The 20,823-nt window shown below is 45.5% G+C and overlaps 1 protein-coding gene across 8 annotated transcripts in view; it reads right to left on the bottom strand.

Annotated features, from left to right (window-relative positions):
* BRD4 (bromodomain containing 4) overlaps positions 1 to 20,823 on the bottom strand; it is a 167,288-nt gene that overhangs the window by 61,685 nt on the left and 84,780 nt on the right. For 7 of the 8 annotated variants that reach the window (XM_029584201.1, XM_029584203.1, XM_029584196.1 and 4 more), the window contains 2 exons: positions 11,566 to 11,694; positions 2,748 to 2,954 (listed from right to left, as the gene is read on the bottom strand). In XM_029584201.1, the coding sequence (XP_029440061.1) occupies positions 2,748 to 2,954; positions 11,566 to 11,694 (336 nt within the window). The remainder of the gene's footprint in view (positions 1 to 2,747; positions 2,955 to 11,565; positions 11,695 to 20,823) is intronic. The other variant, XM_029584202.1, reaches the window with a different exon arrangement.

Raw genomic sequence — 20,823 nt, 5'->3', positions numbered from 1 at the left:
AGGAACTGGCCTTGCTAAGCTGTCAGTGACAACAGGCTGGGCAATCACAGGAACATGCAAAACCTCATGACACAAACAGGATAGGACGGCGGACGAGGACCGTCTCTGCCCAATGTGAGACACCCCCCAGTTGGCTTCCCTGCATTTGTTTGTAATTGAGAATCCTCTGTGCTTAACCCCATGCTCTCTTGAGTTGTTATTGTTACTGCTTCCACCACCACATTAAGGAGCGCCTGTATCTGCAAGAACCTGTGGCTCCCCCAGGGTCAACGTGCTGCACCTATGAACCTGGCAGATCCTAATGGAAATACGGAAGCAGCCATAGCTACAGGATGGTCAAGTGCTTATCTGCAGTAGGTGTTCTCCAATGACAGGCACATGAATGGACCAAATACCTCAGGATCATGCTATTATGGAGAATCTAGCCAGAGTTTTCGGCCTGTTTGTTTTTGTGCATCACCCCACCTCTGTCTGGCATTTCGCTAAGAAGCAGAGAACAGCCAACATGGAGGCAGGTTGAGTGGCTTTTCACACTGCTCTCACCAGAGAACACTTATTACAGTTAAGGACAAGCAGCATATTTAACAGAGCTACACATGCAAGACTCCTTAGCTAAGGGTTGCCTTTAAATACAGAGAAGGGAAAACAAAAGAACAAAGGTGAAATTACTTCTTACCTGATAATTTCTTTTCCTCAAGTCCAGCTAGACCAGTTCAGATGAACGGGTTATGCTCACTGACCAGCAGATTGAGACAGATCAACAGGTTCGCTGATGTCACCCTGTGTATTTATTTTAAAATATTTGTTACCCGCCCTTCCTATGTTATGGGTGAGTACAATATACATATATAATTTAAAACATCAATAATACAATAAAAACCTCATACAGTCACTTCATTAAAAACAGATAAAAGTGTAGAACCTCAGCCTGCCAGCATCACCCGTAACAAGCCGAGGACAATCTCAATTTAAACCAATTAACTTACTCTTCTTTTTTTGGCCTGACAGAATTGCGACAGATGGCTGCCTCTCCGGGGAACCTCGAGAGAGGATCCTTCCTTACCCTCCTCTCTTGTTTGTGCCAAAGATCTGATACCTGCCGAAGGCTCAGAATCTCAAGATCCCTAGCATTTCTTCCCTATTCTGGACTGGAAGAGTACGAGATAAACCCTCTGGAAGCCCTGGCACTTTGGACTCCCCCCCCCCCCCCCCAAGATCCTCTCTAAACAGCAGTTGTCCCTTAAAGGGAAGCCATGTCAAGCTGGTCAGCTGACCATTTACGCAGCCAAAGCAGTCTTCTAGCCAGCACTATAGATGCTACACTCCTCGCAGGCATCTTCAACTGAAACATCTTCACTTGCTTCCAGACCAGACCAGAGACTATTTTCCTATCCTGGGAATCCTTTAGCACAGTACCCCTCCTTCTACCAGGATGATGATGATGATGTTCTCTTAGTTACAAGAAGAGACCAACGGCATCCACCTCGGGAATACAAAACTTTCCTGAGGAAGTAAGGGCTAGAGCCTTGAAAAATCAGCTTCTGGAAATACCCACTCTAGATCAAGAATTCCTGCAGCAACCTCTGAAGAGAAAGGGGCTGAGGCTGGGGTCCTCTGCCAAGCTGGAAGCTTCTTCCTTCTTATCCCCTGCAATATTTCAAGGTACACAGGGAATTGGCAAATTAAAGATGCAAGTTGCTCTTCATGGAAAAGACACAGCCTAGCAGTAGGGGATAGGCCCCTTCTTCCAGCTCTTCCTGAGCGCAGCATCTGAAGCAGAAATGTCCAGCTGAGTTCTTTTCTTCCTCCATTCTGGTCCGCAACATCCAAAGGAGCTGGAAGGCCTACTCCCCGCCTGCTGGAGGTTATTTAAAAGCCTTCTGAGAGACAGCAGTCCAAGCGAAGGTGGAGGAACTGAAGCCGTATAGAGCTGAGACTGAAAGAGGATTCCCCAGAACTCCCAGCTGCGTCTGACCCTTGGGGGCTGAGTGAAGGAGGCTCAGAGATCAGGACCTGAATGGCCGTGGACTGCTTGGGACAACTGCAGTGTCACAGACCCCACCGGAGCCACAAACTTGCTGCTTTGCAGGTCTTCCCAACTTGGCGGTCCCATCTGCTTGCACAGAGCGCGGTTTTCTCTCTGTGCTCTGCAGTGGCTGTAAGGACAGCTGGTGGCTTGACTCCCTGAATCAAAGTCTTCCAGTGACTCACTGGAGAGCAGCAGGTCCGCTGTTCTCTGCTAGCAGCTCTCCTCTGCCACTGGTTTTTTTTGTTTAACCCTTTATTCCTCTTTTAACACTCATAGAGCTTTAAACCATAAAGGGAGAAAACGAGGGGAGAGGGGGGAGATGCTAACCACAGCCCCCCCCGCCCCCTGGAGCAGGGGTGGGCAAGTCCGGTCCTCGAGGGATGCAAACCAATTGGCTTTTCAGGATATCCCTAATGAACATGCATGAAACAGATCTGCAGACAACTGAGGCCCAGAATTGCCCATCTCTGCTCTGCTCAAGGCTTTCACGTTGGAAACTGCCTACCAGGCCTCAGTCCACAGCACAGGATGCTGGAAAGGGGCCGAGGGCAGCAGAGCGACATCAGTGAACCTCAATCTCTGTCCCCATCTGCAGGTGAGCGAGCAGAAGACACTGCTCCGACTGCACATGCCTAGAAAAAGCTCTCTGCGTCCGAACAAGACAGTCACATAGGACTCGCTGGACCTTCCTGTCAGAGCCTGGTTTAAAACCTCCTACCTGCTCTTGGAGCTCTGCTAGCCGCTGAGCTCGCTCTTCCTCTGAGTCGTCGGAGGAGCTGTCGCTGTCGGAGGAGCTGTCGCTGCTGCTGTCACTCGATGACGGGGGAGCCACCTTGGTTGGGGGTGGAACTACAGGCGAAGGGGTGGGGACTGCTGGCTCCTCTGGCTCATCTGGCATTTTAGCAAAACGCATTTCAAACACATCCTGGGAGGGAAGCAGAAGAGGGGAAAAAAACGTTTCACACACCACCACAAAAAGCAGAAGGGGAGGTAGCCTTATGTGGGAAACTGGAGAATAAAATGTAAGTTATACCAACAGAAATATCCGGCATGTGTTCTTAGTACACACAAACGTTCGGACAGCTGGAGACAGACCCGTGCTTTTCAACCCTGTCCCTACAGGTATTCTGCCTCCCCATGGTGCAGGATATCCATGAATTATATGCACGAGATACCTGCAGGCATCCGACCTAAGGCAGGTGAATCTGAATAATTTGGGGGCCGCTTCTAGGATTGGATTGATAACCACTGAGCTAGACAAAGCCAAACCCTTAGAGGTGCAGGGGCATTCGGCCACATTTCCTATGGGGGCTCGGCCCGAGCATCACAAGATTGTAAGGGCAGAGTCCTGGCAGCCAAAGGCTGCAACGCACACAGGAATAAAGCGTTACTTACCTGCCGCTTTTCTGTTGGGTTTCCAGACTGGCCCAGATGGTACAGTACCACCTGCTGTAGTGAAACAAGCAGCAAACTTAGGAGGTTTTGGCTTCCCCTAATCCCACCACCGGAGACATTTCTGTTCCTGTGGCGTCAGCATGGACATCGACGGTGCAAACCTGACTACGGCATACGCTTTCATCAAGTGTGGCGGAAAACAGATAATGAGCCTAGAAAGAGCTCCTAGAGAGAAGCCCACTCCTTTTGCATTTGAGGGCTGTGAATTCCCTATTGTCTCTCAGGTAAAAAGAGTTATTACTTAAATCCAGACTTACTATGCACCCACAAAGAAACGACTTATCAAACTGAGACCTTTGCGCCGCTTGCTCCCATCACAATATTGACCTGTGCTGCAGGCACTGACTATTGTAACTCCTTACCCCTGGGGGCATTACAAAATAGTCCAAAATCCAGCAGCTTGCGTCCTTGACTGGCCCACATCACTCCCGTCCTGCATAACCTGCACTGCCTTCCAGCTGCAGCATGAATTACATAGAAAACAACTTTGCTAACTCATAGGCTTTAGAAGAAAGGCAAATCACCTCGGATCAGCGCAGTGGACAGAAGGCACAACCCAGCAGTCTGGACTGATCCTGGTACGTACAGGGAATGGCAGTTACCTCTACAGAGGTCTAAACTCTGCAGATTACGGTATTATAAAGCTGGACAAGCAGGAATTGGGCTGTATGACTATTAGCATGAATTGCTGTTGAAATGATTGGGTTTTTTTTTTTTTGTAAACTGCTTTGAACTTGGCCTAAGTGGTCAAGTGGTCCTTGACCGGAAGGAATTAATTTTTCTTCACCATTATACAGTATTCGGCAAGCATTACACTACAATCAGGATTGGTCCAGGCTGGCATGAGACGAATAGAAAGGAGCTATTAGATAAGTGGGCCTTATCCCAGGGCTGTAGAAGATAGGACCCTAAGGCAGCAGGGCCCCTGAGAAAACTGCATCCAAGAGTCACATCTGAAGATGCTCCCACATCAATATGACATTTGGTGAAGCTGAGCACAAGCTTCCAGGTAGTTGCTTTTCAGAGATCCCTCAGCAGGACCACTACCCCTCGCACGGCGCTGCCCAAGATGTAGCCAGAGCCCTAGTACAGTAAAGCCTTCAAAAAGATCAGGAATCTGTTATTTTCCCACCTTGTACGCCTCAAAGATAACGATTATTCACAAGACAGTTTTGGAGACCGATTCCTCGTTTGTTCGACTCAGCGCAAGAACTACTCAGCTTTCATGGAACAGGAGCTTTGCGACAGTAAATCTTTAGAGAACCCCCCCTTGAAATCCAGGACGCGTGAAAGCCCTCGGCCAGCCAAGGTGGGCTCAGTGCTGTGCACTACCACATGGAGGATCCCAGAGGCTAAGCTTTCCGCTCCCTGGGATTAGCTGAGGCTGGAGATGCTGTCAAGGGCAGGGGAAGAAGGAATCGACATCAAGGGCAGGAGCCGCCATGCGTGGCCTCCGGCCCAGAACCGTCGCCGCTATGACCAGACTAGGTAACATGTGGATAGCGGCTGGAGGGGAATAACTATTAGACAGGATCATGGCCCTGCTTCTGACTGAGCTGGAAGCCCAAAGAGGGCAGGAGGAAAGCACCAGGGCAGAAAGAAAAACTTTTTTTTTTTTTTTGAAAGCATTTGTCCTTTTTTCTGATTCCAACTTAAGTTTGTGGGTACAGCGTTGGAAAAACTTGATGGAAAGCCGAGATGACTTTTTGATCTAAAGCTTGGACCTCTTCTTGGTACCGTCTTTTCAGAAAATAACTGAAGGAAAGGGGAGGTAAAAAAAAAAAAAAAAGGATGCTCATGGCGGAGCAAAATGGCCACCAAAATAATAAAAAAAAAATTCCATATAAAGATGCAAGGAAAAGAGAGCTCAGCAGCTCGAGGGAGGCTTTATATGCATCTTTACAGGAGAGCGGGGACATTGCTTACATCTGGCCTACTCATCTCGGCTACTTCAGGCAATTAGCAATAACTGAACTCGATGCCCTTTCCTGGGCTGGCAAGGGATTTCAGAAGCTTCAGATTGTAAAATACCTTTGTCACAGCACAGGACATCAAGTCTTCCTCCAAATGCGGAAGCAAACCGTACTGCTTCGCCCTTTTTCATGGGGACCGCCCTTTCAGTTTCCAGTTCAGCGCTCACGAGGACACTGCAAACCTGGGCCCCGACTGATAAAAGATCTGCCCTCGTGGGAGCTCCACTGGCAGCTATCAGTCTCGGGAACCACAATCGCCTTGGTCAAAACAGAGCCCCGAGTTATCACGGGATGTGGCTAGCCCCCCCCCGACCACCAAACAGAGAACGTGATGGCAGATACAAGTCTGCCGGTTAACTATGTCTAGGGATATCTTCATTTGCTTCCAAATAAGGATCTTCTGTGTTCTTCCCACGGCTTCTCGAATTCTAAGTCAGTTTTTGGTCCTCTATCCACCACTCTTCTGTGGAAAAGTACTTCCTTGTCTTGCTCCTCATCTGGTGATTCCTTGCTGCAGAACTACCCTTCTGCTATCCCCCCCCGGTTTCTTGCACATTGATACCTTTGAGATCTCGCAATGTTTCCCCCAGATGATCTTCTCGCTTTTTGACTAGGGTACATATTTTTGGCTCCTTTAGTCTTATTTGATAGGGCTTATGGGTCATACCCTACTAGACTGCCTTTCCTCCGACTATCTCCTTTTGAAGATTGCGCCATGGAACATGACACTCTGGGCGAGGTCTCATCCACCACCTTGTTCAGAGGCATCATTCCCTTTGTTATGCTGGTATGGTAAGCTCTCTCTCGACACACCCTAGCATCCTTCTGGCCACAATGCTTCTGTGATCTCGCCCCTGTATCTCAGACCCCTCCTCCATCACTGAACCTGCATATAATCTGTTGTAAAGCTGTGATCTGTATCTGTATTTTGTTTTATCAGTTTTAATGTTTAATTTTTTTTTCATGTAATATTATGTTTACTTGTTAGCCGCCCAGAACATGGGATGGTGTGGCCTAAAAATGTTGGAAATAAAACATCTTGAGGTTTAAGGCACTATAAAATTGCCATCATCCTGTGTCTTCCAATACATACTTTTGCACTAAAACTTGGGCGCCGATGTCTTGACAGTTCCCCAATTCCATCTAGATCACTGTTTTACTCCATCTTGGATAGAGAAAATGTAGTCTTACCTGTTACTTTCCTTTCCTTGAATCCTGCTAGACCAGTCCAGACGTGTGTTTACACTGCCTACTAGCAGATGGAGACCAAGGACACACCTTTTTTCAGTGACATTACCACTAGGTAAATAGGATGGTGCAGTGGAGACAAAAGCCAGTATTCTTATGTCAAACCAAGAGAAGCAAAAAATACTGCCCCTAAAACTATTATCTTCATAAAAACCTTAAAAAAAAAGTATTAAGAGAAAAAAACCTTCAAGATAAATCTTCCTCCAAATTTCAACAATGGATACCAGAAGAAGAAAGGATAACAGAAAGAAGAAAGTAAGGACGGCATTTAAGTTCTCCCTATAGGGAACAAGTTAATCTGCTGCAATCATGAAGAGCAATGCAGATTTTTTTGGGAGGGCCCTGGACTGACCTCGCAGGATTCAAGAACAGGAAATTAACGGTAAGACTAGACTTCTCTTACATTCCTGCTAGACCAGTCCAGACATGTGAAAATTATCCATGCCCATTCTTGCTCGGGCTGCATCTCCCTTGCTCTGCACATTTAAACCATAATATGAAAGAACAAAATTGAGGAAGCTCGAATGGCCACCTTACGGATGTCCTCTGGGGCCATTATTGTAGTGTCTACTTCACAAAACGTCTAAGCTCTGAGAGGATAAGTGCAAAGCGCCACTAAAGCCTGAAGGCTCTTCAATAATCTGCCGGAGAATCAGCTCCCGATTTCCCTGGACAATTATGATCTTGAAGCTCTTGCTTGTGAGGTCCCACCAAACAAAACATCCAGCCTGCTGCTGCTCTCGATACCGGAGGAGAATGATGGAAGAACAAGTGGCTGAAAAGGGGGGGAAAACCCCCAAAAAACTACAGAACCTTAAGTAAGAAGATTGCTGAAAAGACGAACTGGGCGGAAAAATACTGGGTATTTAGTTATTTAATTTACTGCAGTTGTATGCCACTTAATGTAACAAAGCGGCATATAAATGCAGCGTACAAAGTCACCTTCATAATAAAATTACAAAAACAAAGGCGCACACAAAAATGTATGTAGTTTTTAAAATGTTTTAACAAAAATCAGCATGAGAGGAAGAGAGACCCTCAGAGACTCCCGCAGGAGCCTGCATTGGGGAAACTGAAATCCAGCCGTACAAGCAATTCAGAATGGTGGTGGCGCTGTTGGCGTGGGCCTCTTAAGGCCCGTCCTGCTCCCTGAATCAATCCGAGGCTGAGTTTAGGGAGCCTGCCATGTACTGGCCTACATCCCCCCCCCCCCCCAGCTCTGTCTTTTCAGGAATGGCGAATGGCATCAGCATCCATGCAGCGGAGGATCTGCCATAGCTCGGCACCCATGACCGCAAAAAACTACAAGGCCTGGCCCCCCCCCCCCCCCAGCCAACAGAAGCACCTTGTAGTCCTGAATCACAGCTGAAGCTGCTCTTCACCCCACCCACGGGGAGGGGGGGGGGTTTATTTTTGTCCACAAACACACAGGTTTACTGCCACAGCCAAAAGGAGAGAAAACTTTCTGTTAGGCAGGAAGGAAAAAAGGGAGAGGGGGCTAAAAAGAAGGAATACCCAGAGCCCCCACCCCCAAAGAGCACCTGAGCCCAGCCGACCTCACTTGGCTCAAATGGGCCCCAAAGGGAACCTGGGAGCTATTTACGAGGCCCTGCTCAAAGGAAACAATCAAAACCCAACTTCCTAAGGAGAAAGCCACTGCTAGCCCACTACCCCTCCTCTAAGCTCAACTTGGCCCCCCACTCGCTCCACCTGGCACAGAACCTGGGAGCCTGGCCTTAGGTTAATGAAGAAAACTGCTGTGCTAGGAATACCCCAGCAGGATAGGCTGAAGGCCGAAGCCTGGCAGCTTGAAATTCAACTGCTGGAGACAGCATACTGGCTTTGACTTCCACCGCACCATCCTATGTACTAGGGAGATGGCCTCTGTCTCCACCTGCTTGTGGATTTAGTCACCTTCTCTAAATCCGAGCTCAAGGCAAGTTATAAGTCACTGTTTCATAGAGAACCCTACCTTCTACGTTGTCTGCAGTATCGCTTTTGAGAATATTGATCAGACACACCAGGGTGTAAACTCCATTTACCATCTTGTTTCCTCTATTACTTAGCAGGCTTATAACCCAGTTTTCGGACCCAGTTAAGAAAATAAAGGCCCTGGATCAATGGCTCCCCAACTCTGCTGGCTTCCATCCTTTGCCAGATTTCATTGCTTGAGCCATGGAGAAACCAGATGTATTAGCACAAGACCAGTGGGAGGCTTCGCCTGCTTCGGCAGTTTGTGCTGCAGCGATTTCACGTGAATCCGACTCCAGGAGCCATTTGCATGGCAGCTGCCAGGGAAGGCGCAGGCACAGATCTGCTGTGGACTACCTGTGCCACCAGGCATCTGACCTGCTTCATCAAGTCCAAGCATTATCTGCGATACCCAGAAAGGAGGTGGGGGTACAACTTTTCCTCGCTGATGCCACCCTGGGAATCACCGGGGCATTCTCCGTAAGTCACTGAGGTACGGTTGCAGTAAAATTCCCATTTTGTCTCAGAACCACTACTTAGACCTCAGGGCAGGCGCTAACCCAAAAGGAAGTGCTGTGCATTGAACATGCATTTCCATCCACCACATGCCGACAGAACGCCTCTGTGGAACATCTCTGATGCCCTCTTTGAAAGGCCTAACCTGAGAAACCTGTACCATAGAAAGCAACTGAAACCTGTATTATACTCATCCAGCACACCACTATCACACTGGGAAGACACGAGGGCTCCAAGCATCTCTCCTCGGTGCAGATTGGAGCTTCCAAGCCTCCACTGGTTTGCTGCCTTGCTCTGTCTCTGAAGCTTCTGCCTCTTTGGAACTTATATGGGAACCTAAGCTCCTGAACTCCTTACTGTCCCAAAAGTAAGTCTACCTCTGCATGAACTTACCCCGCTTCTCCCCAAATAGTTGGGATCCGTCATAAGGCTGCCCCGCAAAGAAGCCTACAGCCTTCTCCTCTGGCTGTCACTTTGAATACCATGGACTTGCTGCTAGGGCTGCTAAAACAGGATGTATTATAAAGGAGATCCAGAACTCCTGGGTGTGGGACCTCAAGCCATCATCTGTCAGGCACACTGGACCAGGGCTTTTCACATGTGAACGGAGCATACTTGTAGGAGGGACTCATTTACATCTTTAAGGAATGTATCCTTACTCCTAGGCAGATCTTCAGAGCGATAGCAGTGTTAGTCTGGTGTAGCAAAACTGACAAGAGGCGGGAGGCACCTTATATAGACTAACCAATTTATTGATTATGCCTTTATAAATTGGTTACATAAGAACATGCCATACTGGGTCAGACCAAGGGTCCATCAAGCCCAGCATCCTGCTTCCAACAGTGGTTAGTCTATAAGGTGCCACCCGCCTCTAGTCCTATTCCTAGGCAGACTATCATATGGGATGGTTTTATGCCTTGCCACCTTTTGGACTGAGCTCCATAGCACCGATGTTTGCTTTAACCCTGCCTTTACTTAAAATCTTCCTCCTCGTGGGGTGTAGGAGAAAATATCTGGTCTTATGCACATAAATCCCACTACTGGGTCCATCTGACGCTCTTTTGACTTATACTTGAATAATAGGGCCCGTTAGCGAAGCATAACCCTGAGTGAGTCACTGAGGTGCCTAGGTCTACCGACTCATCGCTCTTCAAAACTTCAGAGGACAGACTGAAACCCTCCTCACGTACAGAGGCTCTGCTGAAACCATAAAGGAAGAAAGCCATGATGCCCCCAAGAGAAACATCTGGGCCCCCTCCCCCAAAGTGCAGCAAGGTTATGAAGTTCCAGTGGCGGAACATCTGGACAATCTTTGCAGGGATTCATCCCACAGAGAAAAGGAGCACTACAAAGTGCCCTCCGGGCAAGCCTTGGCCATCTGTCACCTTCTCAGACTTCTTGGGGAGGGGGGATCAAGAAAGTCAAAACCTCTATACTGTATGCCCTAGTTCGGATGCTCAAGTTGAGCCAGGCAATGAGAGTAGGATGCCTGTCCTGGAGGGGAACCAGATGTACCCTGGTGCTAGCTGGGGCTCTGATGTGAAAATTCTCCCTCTCGGAGTCCAAAAGGCCACTCCGCTGGAAACGGCGCTTGCTTTCAAAGCTCCTGAGCCAGTGCCTCTCCCCTCACCAAAGCAGGAAATGTTATGTTCTTATGGGCTACAAAGTTCCTAAAAGTGCTGCTGGTCTCGCCTCAGACGATGCTGTACCATCTGGGTACAGTCCGACGAGAAAACTAACACACAAAGCAAAACGGGGGACGGAGGTCCCCCTCCTTCTGCTTGCAGTGGTACAGTTCATTTGCAATTCCTTGCATGACAGCACGTTTTAGGTGGGATAAGAAATGGAGGCATATTAGCCAACACTAATTTAAACGGTGAACCTCTGGCAGTCTCACCTGGGCCTTTAAGAAATACTCCACAGCTCTCTTAATTATAAAGGCAAAGCCTGAAATCGTGAGTTGTGATGCTCAGCTCTAGCTGTATAACTATAACGCTAATCAGGACATCGCAAGCCTTAGGCAATTATTTGGTACCAATGAAAGATTCCAAGGCGTGTACAACGCATGCACAATTACATGTCGGGAGCCGACTTAAATATATATATATACATACATACATATATATATTTTTTTTTTAAATTTCTAAGCACTCTGGCCTTTGGTTTTACTGCACACTTGAGGCATGTAGAGCGTAAAAGCGGGTGTGTGATGCTGCTTTGCAGCTGCTGCTCCACACACTCAAGCTTTACCTCCAGAAGAGTGCTGGTATGGTAACAGACGCCCGCTTCACGTCCCAGAACAAACATCGCGGACGACTAGCAAACCCACACTCCCCCTCCTCCCACCCCAGCGACAGTAGAATGTGGCTTCACCTGGAGTTTCCGTGCCATCGCCACCACCTCGTGGTCCGGCGGGTTGTACTTGTAACAATTTGAAAACATCAACCGGACGTCTGCTGCAAACTCCTGGGCCTCCCGGTATTCGCGGTTCTCCAGCTTGGCCTGGAAGGGAGAAGTGGGAGCGTGCCATCAGCAGAGGTACAGACTGAGGTACATCCAAGGCAGCTGCGGTGGCAATTGGGAGTGGCAGGACATTTGTATGCTGACCAGAGAGTTTCCTGTAAAGCACAGCCAGATGGCCCATCTGCTACTGCAGGAGAATTTGTACACTACCACAACACAAAAAGGAACGGACGATAAAGGGTTCCCTCTGTTGCATACCTTATCTCATTTGCTGTCTGTGCAGACAGATGTCACCCTTAAATCGTCCTGCTGTTCTTAATGGACGGGTCATTGGGCAAGAGCAATAGGAGTCCTAGTTCCTGGGTTCTGGTGCATCTATAAAGAGGACTCGGTATGAGGTGGCACGGCACATGAGTCTCTGACATGCCCCACCTATATGCACAGAGTCAGTTACTTCTCTCATCTAAAATTTCTACCTCTGCATAAAACAGATTTTTTTTTTTTAATAGGAGACACTTCCCCCTAAAAGTCCTTCCCTCACTCGTCTCAAGCAAACACTGATAAATGGTTAAATAAGCAAGGTTTTTAAAGTTGGGAGCAGCAGCACCAAGTCAAGGGATCAACCTTAGCTTGCACACAGCCAGGCATGCAGATTCAGGGGAAGACGACAGGACAGGGGTTTACATCCTGATCTCTCTCCTAATTCAAACCCTAGCTAAGCATCACATAAACCAGTAGCATACGAAAGCAAGCAAAAAATATACAAGCTTTAGAACAGTGAGCAAATGTTATAGCAGCCATGGTTGAAGCCCTGACAACTGACACTACTGCTCACAAGTTTCACACTTGTTAACCATTTTTCTGTGTGTGCAACCACGAGTTGAACAGGCATGTGGACTTTGCTGCTGTCACAAAAACGTCAACCAGTCCCTTTTGCAACAATGCTGAAAAGAAGCCACATCAATGCTACAACCTGGTCCTCACATCCTAAAACGAAGTGTGCTACCAGAAGAGAGGAAACTCTAGGCAAATCCAAGAAACACACCACAAATATATACCTTTGCACAAGAAAAGCTTCGATTTGCTAAGCAAAATCCCTGCTTGGGATTCAGCCATGTTAACGGTTCATGCTGTACTCTTAATGGCGCTGGTTCCAAACCTAGGCCAGATAAGATGATGGCAGCTTCCGATTCACTAGTTTAGCTAACTGGGTTAGAGTCTGACTGCCCAGCAGCTTCACGTGGGGAAAAGCAACTTCATGCAATACACTGGTGTGAAATCAAGGTGCCCCGACTACACGACATCAGAGTCAACAAATGGTCTAAAGAGCCATAGAAGACAAAGTACTGAATGGTCCACTTCTGATATGATGAGCTTTTAACCGCCGACAGAATAACGTGAACACAGATTGATGGGAGTGCAGCAAGATCATTTTGGCAGCGACTGCTGCTGCCATAGCTACTGTAGCCAATATCTACATGGGGAAACGACACGATATACTTTCAGACTGGCGTGACGACATTTTGCAAACATCCCAATCCATCTATGCTATGGTCTGTGTAGATTCGGAAAACTATTTTGGACAGCAAAGAGCTGTTATTTTGGTTTTCTTCTACCCTTTCGGCTGTCTAGGGTCCCTTTTCCAGACATCCAATTTGGATGGAGGAGGAGAGAAACCGCAAACACTTTTTCCATTCAGATAGGTGGTTCGTCGGCCTCTGCCTGTCCAGGAGCTTCGTCTCAAATGTATTAAGGACTTGCACAAACCCTTCTGCCCACAAGGGCTGATGCACAGAACACAGTCTGCACTCATCTCAAGACCGAATGTGCCACCTATAAGGTGACATCGTGTTGCCTCCCGGTGATGGATGCTGTCCCCAAGAGGAAGAACCTTGTCCCACCCATCAACTCTTCTCCTAAACTATCCCACAAGAACGTACCTTGGGGGGGGGGGGGCTCTTCTACTCTCCAGACTGAATGCACAAAGAGAAATCTTAGAAAATATAAGCAGACAACCTGGTGAAACACACCACTAATGTACTACTGACCTTAAATGGCTAACAAACATGTAGCCTTGCATCGTCAGGGAAAGACATCCAGACTAGTAGTGAGTACCAAGAAATCTGGGAGCAGCTGCCCTTTCCGTATGCCCAGTAGATACCACTCTGGCAGAATGAGAATCAGAAGCTCTTTGCAGGCTTGAACTAAAAAGTCCATTTCAAAAACATCTAGCCACAGCAGGCTTAGATGCTGACAGTTCTCCACATCTCCTTAGCACCCCTCTCCCCAATGCCACATACACAGGCGTTACACGTTAGCACCGGCAATGCCTCCTCAGACGCCAAAGCCTTAGAAATAAGCTAACGAAAAAATCCAATCCAGCTCAGGGAAAAAGCCCCACACAGCTCTGCCCCCTCCGCAACCTCTAAGGTAAGGAGTAGAATATACAACATCTGAGATTTTTACGTCCCCTTTAAAACACTCCTGTTAACCGCTCACTCTGAGAATCCTGGCCAATGCAGAGTACAGCAATTAAAATAAATTAACATTAAATATAACAAAAATCATCTAAAGGCCAAATATCTACAGAAAAAACAAACTGTTACTTACGACCTAACATGAAAATAGCCAAGATTTCACCTCTTGCAGAAAGGTATTTTGATTCCATCCTCACCCCCAAAGTTCAGGGCCTATTCTGGAAAAGATTCCTTTCTGGATAGGACTGTATTTTTCAGTGTAAAAGTCATTTTCCCCCGACAATTTTAGTGACTGTGGTGCGACTTATCTACTGGCATTCATATTCTCTTTCTCTCTATGCATCCGCCCTCCGCAACGCTGGCAAACAGACTCACTGCTGATGCATCCTGCACGCCCTTCAGTGCGCTGATGTAGTCTGCAAGTCCGTAGTGCATCGATATGGTCTCCATGCAGTCATGCTGCCGATACACTCTGCACGCCCTCACTGGACCTGCTCCTCCGCCCTCTGCAACGCCGGCAAACAGACTCACAGTCGATGCATCCTGCATGCCCTCAGTGCACTGTCACACTCTGTACAAACAGGTGTGTCTAATACAAAGGTGCGACTTATCTACCAACTTTTTCATGATAATGGCTATTTAAGAGGGGTGCGACATACACGGGAAAAAACGGTGCTCAAGACACTACCTTAAACTGATGGAATACTAAACAGAATCTCAGATGCGAGCCAAGGCATCTCCTTGGTCTATACATGTTCACTAACTGCTGCAAGTATCTCGCCCCCTGCTCTCTAACCATCTGGTACATTAAATTCATGATCTGAAACTGTTTTCTTTGTTGAACTGGGAACCAGAGTGGCCTTAGTAAGGGAACAGTATAAATCAACTTTGCTGCCATGCTTTGCATAACCTGCAGCCGGCAATTCCCGCCAACAATCCATTGCAATAAGCTATCTGAAGCAAAACAAAAGATTGTACCAGCAAATTAAACACCGCCTGAGATAAACACCCCTGAAGTCTCTTCAGCAATGAAAGTTTAAAGACAATCTGCTTTATTACCAATGAAATATGAGAATCAAAATTCCACTGATGATTAAACTAACCCAGAGTTCTTTACTTTCAAGCTATTACTCAATTCAACTTGAATAAGCACTTCAGGGTACCTTCTACCCCAATATAACCATTCTGCCTTCCCTATATTCAAAACGAATCGGTTTCTATGAAGCCACTGGAAGAGCAATACCAAATTCTTATTCCTTCTGTCCATTGCGTTCTCTAGATTTTGACCTGTTGGAAAAATCAGTTGCACATCACTGGCACACAGAGGAATACCATGAACCCAAGCTCTCCAACAAAAGCACCCAATGGGTCCATGAACAAGGTGAATAATAGGGGGGATAACAGGGAGCCCCTGAGGTACCCCAGACTCAACACAAAACTTTTACAGGATTCACCACTCAAAAGCAAAGTATAACCAAGATAAAACCTGCCCTTTCAGCCCTAATTCCTCACACCTTTCTAATACAAGTTTGATTAACCAGATGAAAAGTTTTAGACAAATCTAAAAAATAATTCAACTCTCTCTCTCTACAACATAGTTAGTTCCTCCTAAACTGCCTCTGTGCTATAGCCCCTCCTAAAACCCAACTGACACGACTAACCGATTACTCTACTCCAAATATGAGTCAACTGGGAGCGTACAACCCTCTCTAGGACTTTAGCCAACAATGGATATTTGCTACTGGCCAACATCCATTGCTTAGAGAAGCATTGACAATTTTTTGTAATATCAACATAGTTCTCTATCAAAGCCTTTATCAGAAAAGAAGGGCAAGGATCTAGCGGCCAGAGGGACAACTTACATGAAGACAATATCCCCTGTAATTTCTTTCCTCCCACCAGAGCAAACTCCTCCAAACCCCAATTCTCTACATCTGAGAAAGTTCTCATGACAAGGGCCGGAGCCCCATCACCTGACCCCCTACTGCTTAAGAATTACAACACTCTTGAATCTTATTTTTCCAAAAATCAACCAGATTGTCACCATCCAAGCCCTCAGGAATAACCACTCCCGGTAAACAATCCCCCCCCCCCGCTCCCTTTCAAGGATGAACATACCCACCTAAAAACCTCTTTGGGTTTGTTTTCAGCAGCTAGAACTTTACCTTCTAAAAACCTCTTCTTAGCACACATCATCTTCCAATATCATCTATTGGCTTCCTTATGCCACAACATCCTATCAACCAGACTAAGATTTCACTCGTCTTTTCTCCAATTTCCTACCCACCCTTCTCTGATCACAGTGCTCAGGTGAAAACCAAGGTGCAGTAGGCCTATCCCTTCTACCTCCAATCTTAGCCAGGCTTCCTGCATGATCAACAGCAGACAGACTGGAAGACTTTACTTAACATACACTAACTCATTACTCCTCCTTGTCTGTTCCAGCATTTGTTTTTTCCCCCCTTCCCTGTGGGACTGAACAGCTTAAGGGAATGGTCACAGTGCTACAGAGCTTTTTTCTCTAGGCCACTGGTTCAAATCCCAGCTCATGTGGCCAATGAGATGACAATCCAGCTCCAGGGGCCACAGCAAAGCATTCACATGGTGGCTCTGCCTGAAGCCTAGAAACTGGCTTGTAACAAGGACACGACGAGAGGGCGCTCATTCCTTGAGCACACAAAAGGTCTTTAGAACAGATCTCATCTCTGGAATGGTATCCGGTGACTATCTGCACTTTCTCCAGACACTGATCTTGCATCCACATGCTCCTCTGGGACAGCCCTTTTCCTCTCCAGTTTGAGTTCTTCTCTGGCATCGAGATACCAACAAAATGTACTGTGCAATGTGTTAATCACAGCATAGAGAATAAACTGCCCTGACTACAATTGGCTTTAAGAGAAACGGCCGGTGAAGAACCTTCTTGTTCTGTTACTGCAGTACCAGAGTGGTATTAACAGCAGCCTGGAGAACTCTGTGCACAAAAGTCGTGTTTACCAATGCTATTCATATCTTCTCCTTGGGAAGGTATGAATGGAGTCCTTCCACTGGAGCATATACTTTTGCTGCATCTAAAGGTAGTCACTTCTCTAGTTAGATGTGCTCTCAGGAAACCTGGAATAGTCTTGGACACTTTTTTTCAGACTCGGCATGATACAAAAACAAATCCATCTGAAAATGGGAAACTGAGAAACTGATGATTTTTATTTACAGCTAAAAGAACCAACTAACCAGTCTTACCCAAATAATATTTCAATGCCCCTTTAAGATCTAGTGTGCACATGTCATCTCTCTAGGATCCTTAGGCCCGAGACGCAGTGTAGGCAAAAGAAAATTGACCACTTAATATTAAATTAAGGATCAGCCTTAGGAGCAAAACTTGGGAATATTAGCACAAGCTTAACTGAAAAGAAATACAAAAAAGATTAATACTGAGGTCACGGCTTTCAACTGGCTCAGCAAACTGAAACCAAAGATTACATTAAGAATTAGAAAGTAAAGAGATTAAACCCAGAGATTCAAGCGAGGGGCGCGACCTCAGTAACTTGAAACTCTTCAACTTGGCACAATCCATATCAGAAACAGGCATAGGTCTAGGCCCTCAAACAAACAAAATAAACCCCAGAAAATTCCAAAATCTGAGTAAGGCTTTGGACGCCTCGCTGGCAGAAGCCTTCCAGGATCTGTCAGAATGCAGGGTTTTTCCTTGTAGAATGGAGTCTTGACTTAGGACGTCCGCTCTGCCAGTCAACCAGAAAGGCTCTATTACCTTCCAGTAAGCTTTGGGAACTGAGAAAAGGCCTTCTTGGCTAAAAGGAAGCTACAAAAATTACCAGTGCTATGCAAGACCTTATCTTTGATAACCCAAGGAAGATCCAAAGACAAAATAAAAATATAATTTTATTTTTTTTTTTATCCCAGTCTTGGGCATTCCTATTACCTTTTTGCTCCTGAAGAACCTCTGGAACTGTGTCTTCAAGGAAAATGCTAACAGATTCATGACCAGGAAGGAAGATTTCAGAGTTGAGTTCCACCATAATAAGTTTTTTTTAATGTCTAGCTAGTCTGTTTGCATATTCAAGTGTCCTTCAACATGGATAGCTGATGGCTTGCTAAATTAATAATCTTGATTAGCTCCTGAACTGAAATGACTCTCCTTGTGCAGGTAAAATATGAACACTTCAGCATATTTGAGTAATAACTTTTTCCTCTATTTCATTTTAAATTCAATGATTATATTGTGTTACTTTGTAAAGTTTACAGTGTCTTGCAGAATTTCAACATTTTCTGAAGAATTCCCCAAAGAGCACAGATCAGACAGTTGTTTGCAGCAGGGACTTGATCCTGTATGTAAATTTCTGTAAAGTGCTACATAAATGTAGAAATAAAATAGCATGAGAAGCTAAATATTGTCCTTTAGAAATAAATAGGGCTGCTTTCTGCCAACAGAAAAGAAGAAAAAACAAAACAATCCAACGAAAGAGAAAAACAAAATAAAAATCCATAAATAAAAAACAACCAAAAACAGACAAAAACAAAACCAGCAAAAATGGAAAAAAATTCAAAATACAAAACAAAACAAGGAAAGCTAAAAATAAAGCAACAAATCCATAAAATGAATAAAATGGCGGCAAGGAAAAACATTTTTGTCCTGGCTCCTAAAATATTTTGGCCGATCATCATGAAAATTAAATGTGTTTCCTTCTATGCTGGTTTTATTAAATCACCCCTTCAAGTTTCTAGTATGCTTCTGAGATGGTGTTCAGTAACTAGTAACAGCAGATGACAGAATAAAAGGACCAACCGACCCATCCAGTCTGCCCTCAGGCAAAACACAAAGGGACTCTCTTTTGGACTATATCATGCAGCTCAGAAAATTATTGCCAAGGCAACCCACTCCCCTTCAGAGGCAGCTGCATTTCTGTTTGAGGATAAAACTACACGCACTGGGATCCGGCCTGGGCACAGGGTAATATGTGAATTAAAACTATTAGTTCCTCCTGGGCTCTCCATTCAGTCACAGAGTCTCCGTGCCCACTGACAGAATCAAAACACTAAAATCACAGGCTGTCTGCAAATGCACTGTAATTCCTCTCTTCTCAAAATCAAGTATCTGCAAAGCTGCCTTTTAACACCAACTGTACTCCTGAATTCAAAACGGAGCGCAATTTCTGCAATTCTCCCTTTACTGAAGAGAAATCACCTTAAGGGATGTCACAGACGACACTTGGTCAGCACAGGCGGAATAGATACTAATAGCAGCAATTATATTTGATTATTGCTTTCTTTGAAATCAAACATTTTTTTTAGAAACAGAACATGATGGCAGATAAAAGACCATATGGCTCATCTCTTGCTCAGCTTTATACTCCACTCCCTTCCTTTTCCTCATGGATCCTGTTTACTTGAAATCAGATACTGTCCTCTTTTTTTCCCACCTCCACAGGGAGGCCCATTCCATGCATAAGAACATAAAATATGCCATACTAGGTCAGACCAAGGGTCCATCGAGCCCAGCATCCTGTTTCCAACAGTGGCCAATCCAGGTCACAAGTACCCGGCAAGTACCCAAACATTAGACAGATCCCAAGCTACTATTCCTTATTGATTAATAGCAGTTTATGGATTTTTCCTCCAAACCTTTTCTAAACCCAGCTACACTAAGTGCCCTAACCACATCTCTGGTAACAATTCCAAAGCTTAACTGTGTGTTGCGAGAAAAACATGTTCTCCAATTTGTTTTAAATGTGCTATTTGCTAACTTCATGGAGTGCCCTCTAGTCCTATTATATGGTAAAGTAAATAGATTCACATTTACCAGGTTCTAGACCTCTCATGATTTTATAGTCTATCACATCCCCCCCTCAGCCTTCTCTACTCCAAGCTGAACAGCCCTAAGTACCTCTTTAGCCTTTCCTCATAGGGGAGTCATCCCATGACCTTTATCATTTTAGTTGCCCTTCTACTACCCTTTCTGTAAAAAAATATTTCATTAGACTACTCCTTAGTCTACCCCCTGTCACCCTCATCCCATGAACCCTCAATCTAGACTCTCCTTACCGTTGAAAGCCATTTGCCTCCTGTGAATTTATTCTTTGGAGGTAAATGTCACCATACTACCTTTTCACCTCCTTAATATGTTCTGGCATTTTTTTATGAATTTGTTTTTTGTTTTAGAGGTATACTGCAAAAAGCCCACTACACCTTATTCCAGAGACCCTTACAGTCCAGTACAACAATTGGTCAGCTGGTCATATATTTCAAAACAGATTCCAATATAACACACTTTGTGAAATTAGCTTCTTTTCTTACCAAAACGTTTTGTAGGGTGGACACTCAATGGGCTTATAAAATTGTAAAACCCTTTAAAGCTGAAAGTCCACTTTTCTTTATTTCAATTTTTATAAATCAACTTTTATATTTAAATTATCACAAAGTCCAACTTTTTCAAAGCAATATATATATATATATATCTTATTTTCTTTCTTTTTCAAAGTGAGCGTCACACAATAACTCTACTTATCTTGTCATTTAAAGTCCGATCCAACCCCCACACCATATCATGTCCACAGATTCAAAAAAGCTCATTTACAGCTTTATGCAATGAAAGACTTCAAACAGGTCCCCATGGACTCAATGGTAAACAAACACAGTTTCCAATCAGGTCCACAACTTCAAAAATGCCCATTTACAG

The sequence above is a fragment of the Rhinatrema bivittatum genome, chromosome 19 (genome assembly GCF_901001135.1).
Source record: "Rhinatrema bivittatum chromosome 19, aRhiBiv1.1, whole genome shotgun sequence".
NCBI classification, from domain to species: domain Eukaryota; kingdom Metazoa; phylum Chordata; class Amphibia; order Gymnophiona; family Rhinatrematidae; genus Rhinatrema; species Rhinatrema bivittatum.
Note: the sequence above shows the minus strand (reverse complement) of the source record. Positions and strands in the feature narration are given on the sequence as shown.